Source organism: Eurosta solidaginis, chromosome 1, assembly GCF_040869045.1.
Source record: "Eurosta solidaginis isolate ZX-2024a chromosome 1, ASM4086904v1, whole genome shotgun sequence".
Lineage (NCBI taxonomy): Eukaryota > Metazoa > Arthropoda > Insecta > Diptera > Tephritidae > Eurosta > Eurosta solidaginis.
In genome coordinates, this window is record NC_090319.1 from 4923586 (window position 1) to 4933432 (window position 9847).

General features: G+C 33.5%; 2 protein-coding genes across 8 annotated transcripts in view; both read left to right on the top strand.

Annotated features, from left to right (window-relative positions):
- The window catches only part of LOC137246915 (microtubule-associated protein Jupiter-like), a 283516-nt gene extending 281159 nt beyond the window's left edge, over positions 1-2357 (top strand). For all 7 annotated transcript variants that reach the window (XM_067777978.1, XM_067777944.1, XM_067777987.1 and 4 more), the window contains one exon: positions 5-2357. In XM_067777978.1, the coding sequence (XP_067634079.1) occupies positions 5-141 (137 nt within the window). In that variant the 3' untranslated portion in view covers positions 142-2357. The remainder of the gene's footprint in view (positions 1-4) is intronic.
- Dpck (Dephospho-CoA kinase) overlaps positions 1-9847 on the top strand; it is a 435691-nt gene that overhangs the window by 289899 nt on the left and 135945 nt on the right. The gene's annotated exons all lie outside the window — the stretch shown is intronic.

The following is a 9847-nucleotide window of genomic DNA, read 5'->3' on the forward strand; positions in this document are numbered from 1 at the left end:
CAAGATGGCAATCCAGTTACCGGCGAGGGTTATAAAGCCAGCAATTCGTTCAACAACTTAGTACCCAGTCTAAATGGCGCCAATCAGGTCATTAACAAGAATCGCATTCCACCAGGTGGATTCTCGTCTGGTCTGTGGTAAACAAATATTTAGCGTCTGTGTATTATGCGATCCACTTAAAGAAGGAGAAGAGAAGAAACGAGGATCTTGGGAGACGAAGTGATGAAACCGAAATATATTAACAGCCAATATAAACTATAATACACAGGATAAGCCAACACATAGCAACAAAAATTAAAACTAACACGATCATCAAAGAAAAAAATGTTCGATGTAAAAAAATTCAGATATAATAATAAGGAGTTAAACCTTAACATTTTTTATAACGGTAATGTATGAATAGTTGTGGTGCAAAAAGTGAATGGAAGTGGATATGAGATTTAAAGAAAGAGAATGCAAGATTTTTTGTTCCAACGCAGATTAATAGTTCAAATACGCCAGAGTATTTAGCGTTTAAGTTAATCAATGAAGAACAATTTGAGAGATTGAAACCATAGAAGTATTCTTAAATATGTACACTATAACTTGCTGAACAACTGAAGATGTCAAAACAATTAATGACACAAAAACCTGCTGCTGGAGAAACAAACATTTGAGCTCTGCACATACCAACCAATAAATTGAAATGCAATCAAAATACAGAAAATAGTGTGAAAAAGGGAAACAACTATAAGCAATATTTGAGCAAAAATTTAAAAAGCAATTTACTTACAAAATCTGTGTATGTGATTGCAAAGAAATTAGCAACAAAAACCACAAGCCTACAAATAACAATTGTTAATAGGATAACTGTGTTTTATGTATTCAATTTATAATTTTCCGAAACTAAATAGCGCAAAATACTCACGTGCATTACAACCTGCATGATGACATTTGGTACTTTCTCATGATCATTACCAAAACATAAAATCAAAATAACGATCACCAACGCCACAAAATGGAATCATGAACTCCTGTATTATATATTTAAACTTTTGAAAATAATTGTGATTTTTGCATTTTATGATTATTATGTATTGCAACATTACATATAAAAATACCAACAGCACACAATATTGAACGTGTACAACACTGCTCATTAACAAACTGCAGACAATATACTCCATAAAACATCTAAACATGAATTTAACGAAAGACGATATCAATATTTTAAATTTGACTGATGATGTTGCTGTGAAAATAACAGCAGGCAGTTTTAAGCTGCAGTTTGTTACAAATGTATATAGATTACAAGAAAAAAAATTCAGTTGCATGCTTGTTTTTGACCCTTTCCAGCAGTTTTTTAGTTTTTCATTAATTTTGATGCTGCAACTCAACAAAATCTTAAATTCTGCGCATGCGCAAAAGGCATATCTCTTTGAAGTTTTTAACATGCATACAAATAAACAAACACATGTCCATATCCACATTCGCATCCATGACATTAACGAACTGAAGAATTATAAGTTATTAACAAAAAAAAAAGAAAATGAATTTTAAAATAAACACTACATTGTAATGGAAAACACTCACTCCAAAATATAAGAAAAAAAATTATAACACTAAAAACTGCGCATACCATCATACATACTCATTCACTTACCGGATCAATATACATACATACATATAACCACTGAAATTCATTTCTACCCGATTTCCAGATCATACAATATAATTAGTAATCATCAAAAAATATCCATTAATTTGCATTCATTTATAATAAATAATTAATTATAATTATGTTCTCTTAATATACATATAAATATATTTTATATCCATGTAAACGATAAATAAAAATTAAAACATTTTCTACAATTACTTTACGTATGTATGTATGTTACATTTTTTATACGTATATGTATACCTATTCAATTACTCATTTCAAATATGTGAAAATAATACTTGGTTTAAAAATTCATTACATACAAATTATTTGTGAAACTGATGCCTTCTCTTTAGCATGTCTGCAAAATATTTAAGAATTAAAAAAAAAAAAACAAAAAAATGTATATGCATAAAATAAATTTTAAAATTTACAGTTATGTATGTATACTTTATTCTAAACTTGTCAGCACACATATTTACATACATATACTTATTTGTATAATTCGTACCTACACCATATAATGAATTGCATGAAGTAAATTGCGTACCAACTTTTATATTTACATATATGTAAAACAGAAGCATGCATACACAAATACATTAATACACGCTACCACCATACATACATACATTGGACACATTTGTAAAAAATTTTAAACAAAATTTGTTTAATAAATTTCGTATATTGAAAAATTCACTTAGAAATAATGAAAGTCTTGTTATTCATTGTGGCTGCATAATAAAGGTAAGTTTAATAATAAAGTCGCTGTGTACACACAAATCAAGGCGAATTCAGTACAGGTGTTATCTTCTGATAATTGCTGCTGATTGCTTCTTGATTATTTCCTATACAACGCCTTGTAAAACAATATGACAGTTAATCGAAATCAATGAAAAATTTCTTTTGATCCGATATTCTTCTCCACGGCGAATCGGTTGAATTTGCTTTGCCATCACTTTGTATTGATACGCCTTGACAAATACTTTTTTGTTGCTGGAACTCGTTACTTGATAAATCCAGATAAATATAGACTTCCATATATCAAAATGAGAAGGGCGAAAAAATTCATTTAGCTATGTCCGTCCGTTGTGAACACGATAACTTGAGCAAATTTTGAGATACCTTGTTAAAATTATGCTAACATATGTAAAATACTCCACGGACCAAAATGCCCATAGCTCAATTATATGGTTGGCTCATCTCATCAGCTGATTTTATTTGTTTCATTGCACTAGTAGTCCCTAGAGGCAAAGCTAAGATGTAACCGACTCATTGACATTTATTTACTGCCGCGGGAGTCATTGCTTTAAGGTTTTTTTTTTTTTAAGTAAATCCATCTAGCTTGGCGCATTATTTTTCAACAAATACACAAGAAGGTGTGTATTGCGGACAGCAATCCTGGTGAAGCAAGAAATCCTGGTCCTGACTCAGAAGCCTGGTTCATTGACGGATCAAAATTTGATGACGGAAAACGGGTGCTGGTGGGTATATAGGCCGAACTTCAAGAAATCGATGCCAATGCTATGCTACCCGACTATTTTTCAGGCAGAAATCTATGTTATAGAAGTTTGCGGAGAAAATGTCCACGAAAAGGCTTAATTCCAGTATCAATAATTGTTTAGAGGTAGTGGAAAGTTATTTTTACTAACTTTCTTAATATATTCCATAGGCTTCACCAAATTATAGTGGAATAAAATTTATGGAAATAACTTTCCACTGACACTAAAACTTTGGTGCTAGTCAACAATTTAGCAAATAAAACTATTATAATGATAATTTTACAGAGCTGCGCTTATAGCACATTTGTTTTTGTTTTGCCCTGATGAATAGGCACAGATACAAATTCACGCTTTGAATATAAAAACATTTCATAGCACTCCCATATGCCCTCACATATAAATTCGATTCATATGAAAGTGCCTAAATTTCTTATGAAGCCAAGGCACTCCGGTATGATATTCAAATTTACACTAGCAAACTGACAACAAACAACTTAAAAAAAAGGATTGTAGCACTGAGAAAAACTTTTATTTAAAATTTATTCATTAAGGGACCATAAAAATTCTATAAACATTTAAAATACATTTTTATTATTATTATTGTTTTTCAATTTAAAAAAGTTTCAGTGTACATATAATTTTGTATATGTATTGTGATTTGCACTTCAATTACTTTTTCTAAAAACTCAACTTATTTTTTATTCACACGACACAATGCAAACCTTAATTAATATTTTGTTAGCAATTTTTTTGTTTGCTTTTCAGTTAAATACATAAAGGAATTACTGGTAAACATCACATGACAGCCAGATTAAATAAACTAAATATTTTGGTGCAGAACCATACCCATATCCATAACCATCTCCAATGTGATCGATTAATGGTGCCTTAACCTAAAAATCGTGAAAATTTCATAAAAATAAAGAAAAAAAATTACAAACATATTCCACAAAAAAAAAATTGTCTCTTAGTTATAACGTATCCAAAACAATAAATAAAATCTAAAAAAAGTTAATGAATTCTCCAACTCAAATATTTTTAGGTTATGGATATGGCGAAGAAATTGGTTGGCTATGGTATGGCTATGGCGTTAGTGTTATGGTATGGCATCATTAATCGATTACATTGATTTCCATAAGGTAGGTCCGATGAGCTGTTTTATCGGGTTATGGCTTTATGGTCACCATTAATTGGCCCTTAAGTACCGTTACCGTGTGCCATAGGTCTACACTCCGAGAAAAAATCGTTCTAAAACGAACGAAACCAAGTTCAAAATGAAGAACGTTCGTTGACAAAAGTGTTAAGTACGTTTTTTCGGTAAAAGTCTAGTTGAGGGGTGAAACTGCTAATACGCGTCCAAAAATATCGAGAGAAGTGTCAAAAGACGCGTATCGAACTCGACAACAATAATTCGAAGGGGGAAGGAAAATAAAAATTGTATCTCTGTCCGGATATATTTGCAGTTGAAGTTAGCAATTTTCATGTGGTTGTTGTAATGTTGCTGTGCACTGAAAAAAATTTTGTGTACAAAGGGATTTTGCACGCATTTAATTTTGATCCCATCCCATTGGTGGACCGGCCAGGGTAGTTTTTTATAAGCGCGGCCGAAGATCGCCAACGCAGAAATGTGTTCTGCGAAAAAATGCTATGGATCCGACCCCGGTTTCGGAGGGACCCCATTTTTCGGGTTTTCGCTCATATCTTTTCAACGAGTTAAAATTTGTATTTTCCGTCTTCGGATTATTGTTGTCGAGGTCCATACGAGTCTTTTGACACCTCTCTCGATATGTTTGGACGCGTATTAGCAGTCGACCCCTCAACTAGACTTTTGCCGAAAAAACGTACTTAATACCGATTTCACATAGAGGCTTAATGAAATAATTAGTCAAGTTTTCTACATTAAAGCCCTAATGGAACTCGATCTTCCATAAAAAAAAACAAATTCTTAATTATCTCATTATTGCTTTATTGAATGCCTAATCCAGTGAAAAATCCAGTCGGCTTTGCTTGGTGCTTCGATTTTTATTGTCAATGTAACAAATGACAATCAAATAATAAATTATTTTTAATAATTTACGAAAAATAAGAAAAAATTCAAAATTTAATTTTCGTTGCATTTGATGCAAAAGATAATATGGCTTTTTCGAAAATAGGCACATATTTGGTTAGGCGCAACATCTATGGGAAGTTGCGCATGCATTCTATTTTGATTGTAGTTATAGTTAAGAAGGAAACGGCTGCTTTCCATTTTAACTATTTTTTGTAAAAACGAAATATGTTTTTGGGACTGCTGACAGGTGTTCGCTTAATGAAGCAAAAGGCCCTGTATGAAAAGGGAAACTTAATTATTTCATAAAATAAAATTGTGATTCGATTAAGTTTCTGTGTGAAAATGGTATAACAGACTTTTGTCAACGAATGTTCTTAATTTTGAACTTGTTTCGTTCGTTTTAGAACGATTTTTTCTCTGAGTGTAGACCTATGGCACACGGTAACGGTACTTACTCTGCACCAAAATATTCTGTTTATTTAATCTGGCTGTCATGTGATGTTTATCAGTAATTCCTTTATTTATTAAACTGAAAAACAAACAAAAAAATTGCTAACAAAATATTAATTACGGTTTCCATTGTGTAGAGTGAACAATGAAATAAGCAAACGTTGTTTTGTCAAGTTATTAGAAAATGGTATGAAAAACAACTTCAAAACTAAAGCTAAATCTCTTTAAAGCAAGAGCTAAGTTTTTTTTATTTAATTTGCTTAACAAATAGAAAAACATATTTCAATACGTTTATACATATCGTTAGCTTAATGTGAAAATGTGCTAAGTCAACTTTTACGAATTTTAGAGTAGACGAAAAAAAATGAATAACTTTTGAAATTACCTTTTTTTTCAAAACTGTGAATGAAGATACCTTAACTGCAATGCTTTTGACTGTAGAAGCTTTGAAAAAAATAAAAATCATGTATGCCAATGGGTTCAGTACACGTAACACCAGTGACTTTAAGGACCCATGACGTTGAAGGCACTTTATATATCCTTGGTCAGAAGTGGTATTGAATATTGCTCAATAATATGGAATCCTTTCTATGAATCTAACTCCTATAAAATTGAGAGAGTTCAAACTTTTTTACTAAAATTGCTTTACGTATGCTTCACGGGCCAGACGGCCTCCCATCACATACCAGCAGGCGCAAATTGGCTTGGTCTTCAGGCTTTGCATGACAGAACAACTTGAATCTCACTCATGCTTGTCTATAATGTAATAAACGTTAGCACGAATTGCTCTGATTTATCTAATTTGTTCATTCCATATATTCCAATGCGTGATCTTCGGCTTAATAGATTATTTATCGAAACAACTCATAAAGCGATTTATGCTATGAATGAACCTATAACTAGGACTCTACATCTAGCAAATCGATTCAGTAGTATTCTTAATTTTAATAACAGCTTATATAAGTTTAAGCTGGAATTGTTTTCTATTTTTAACTAGTCTGTAACAAAGCATGTAGTTTTCGACATGTAAGAATTGAAGTAGATTATGGTCAGCGCAAAGCATTTATCGTACACCAAAGACATGTCTCAATTGGGTAAATCCAATTTCAAGGGGTTGTGTAGGCAACCCTCTCAAGGGGTTCCCAGCGCAATATATAGCTTCTCCAACCCAATTGCCAACCTCATCTACCCGGTGCGAATTCTGTTTCATTGACAGCCGAGGCTCTGGCGACTCCAAGTTCCTCATGGAACTAGGGGGTGGGGAGGACGGGATGGCCTAGAAGGTTTAATATGGTCATATAAATCGTTCCCGAGATGGGCGGACTAGTACCTTAATAGTGCTTTGTTACCGGAACGTACCGGATCTATATGCGGCAAAGGACCATCAACATAGGCCCAAAGCCTTCGGGGAGTGTCTTTATCGTTGATACAACAACAACAACAAAGCATGTACTTTTAGACTGAATGAATTAAATAAGTAAATAAAATGCGCGCACAAAGAAATGACTAGTAATTCAGATTGATATTATTGACTGGTTGACATAGCACAGTTTTTTTTTTTTAAGTTGGCGACTTAGCACATTTACAGATCATTGCAAACAGCATGTAAAAATTAAAAATTAAAATTGTTTTTCTTGTAATCGATGTATTTTGAATTCAGTTTTAAAACTGCATTAAAATAAAATTTTTCAAAAAAAATTGACTTAGCACATTTTCACATTAAGCTAACGATATGTATCTTTTCCAAGTAAATTCTTTTGTGCGCATAAAATTTGGAGTAATAATTTTTCGTATAAAAAGACCGTTGATGTCAAGCCTTCTACAGTTATATATTCAACTTCGATTAACTTTGTCTCTAAATAGAAATGAGAGTTCTTACGACTTTACTAGCTGCCCTAGTAGCTTTGGCGTTGATGGTGAACGAGGCTTCATCTAACAGTGATCGCCAAACTGACCTTGCAAATGATCCTTCTCAACATGGTAAGGACCATAATCAACTACGAGATCGTCCTGCTGCTGCTATTGTAGCTGACCGTATACTTGGAAATATTATAAGATGTGTTAAACCTAAAAAATGTCCTAACTGTGACAAAGATGATGAATTTGGTAATGATGGTAGAAGCGGAGCACCTACGCAACCAGCAAAAAAACCTACGCAACCAGCAATAAGAACAAATAGCGAGAAAATGGCTAGATATAAAAAAAAGTACTGGCCTAGTCAATAATGTGGCTTAGAGACAAAAGATTTTGGGAAATTCAATTTCTTCATAAGTACTTAGTACAAGGGAAATTGCGAAATTATGAAATAATAAAATATGTAATCAGGTGTAGAATAATAATGTTCTTATAAAAAAATAATTGGTGCGTGTACTTTTGTTCACAAATAAATTTAAATTGTATACAATCAATTAATTACAATAAAATAATAAAAGAACTCGAAAAAATAGTCAAGAGTCAAATTTTAAAAATTAAAGAAATAAATATTTATTTTCTTACATCTGCACCAATTGGCGAAGGGGTCGGGTCTGCTGTTTACTGTGTCGATCCAGAAATAAGTAGATCCTACAGGCTGTCAGATCACTGCTTTGTCTTTAGGCGGAAATCGTAGCAGTGAAGAAAGCAGCCGAAATAATGGAGGAAGCGTGCTTAAACTGCATCCTTGTTTATATCTAATATATATATATATATATATAGAGAGAGACTTCGCTCAGGCCGGACCATACGACTACATCTATACTGTGTTTCCGGCCATAAAGGGAGAGAAGTAACGAAAAGGCCGATGAGTTGTCAAAGTGGGGTGCAGCACGTGGACGGTATATGTCCCAATCCGTTTGTAAGAAATCAAAAGGTGATACGTTAGGCTAGGTTAGGTTGAACTGGTCGGTCCATGAGGACCTCACATAGACTGAATGAGTCCGTAGTGTTACCAGAAGTTTGTTTAACGACCAAATTGAAAAACACTATCAAAAATGAGGACCTGAGGACCTGTGTTATAAAATAGCTCCGTCCTCTTGGCAAATACTAGAAGCTTTAAAGGACCTATGCCACTCGCTGCTTCTATATCTGACAGCTGTATCACTCCTAATAGCTAGAGCCTTAGCCTGGCAAATGCAGGGCACGAGCCCAAAACGATCTCGATAGTTTCCTCCTCAAAACCGCACATTCTACATCTGATATCCCTGGCCAATCCTAATTTAAAGAAAAAAAAGGAGAGGAGTTGCATATGATCAATCAAACAGGAAATGCATGGTCTTGTAGGGTTACCCCTCCAAGCTAGGTTTTGTCCAATTAGGGACCTTAAATTTCCTAGTAAATAATACTAGATCGGTTTTTTTCGCGCTTTGGCGGTTAACCTGTTCTCCATTTAAAAATATACGTGCGAAACCCATTCGTATGGTATTTGTTTTTTTTACAAGTACGATACGATGACGAGTCGACTCTTCTACGGAGGCCTTTATTGAAACGCCATATGAAAGCTTTATGCGTTGTCTGGCTTTGTTATATGGGCTTTCATATATAATCTGTGGAATAAAGTACCAACTGAAATATTTCGAATTTTGACCTGGAGCAGAACTATCTTGGAAAGGAGTTGATATTTCCAACGGGAACATCGAGATAGAGTGTTTTTGAGAAAACTCTGTCAGCCGCGATAGTGTGATATTCCCACCTAGTAAGGAGAGCCTGAGCGACGCATTCGCAGAGAATTTAAACCAGCAATTTATCCGCCAGCTCACAGAAGCGAAAAACACCCTAGCTCTGCAAATACCTGTTCCAGTATTCGGTTGAAAACGAACCACCTAAAAGTTTCTTTCAGGAACGTAAATAATCAGTAGAGAAAGACCGTTATTTAAATTATAAGATGCGCCAACCTTTAACCACATTCGGAAATCGAAAGCTTGCTTACTCTTCTTTAAGGTGTCCTTCAAATTGCACTTGCTTTCCTTCGTTTACACAATCTTTTATCTATGCAACAATACAAACAACAACAGTAAGGGCAATATTAGTTTTTATGTGAATATTGGATCAAATATATTTTATTAAGACTGAGACATAAGTCAAAAACTGATTCACCCGTTTTTCGAAATTAGCATCCAAAATGGACATTTTAATGTTTGTGTTTTGCGATTTTGAATTCAGATCTTCGCAAAAAAATAGGTTTACGATTTTTTTCGGCCTGTCATACTTTTAAACTTTGAATGAAGA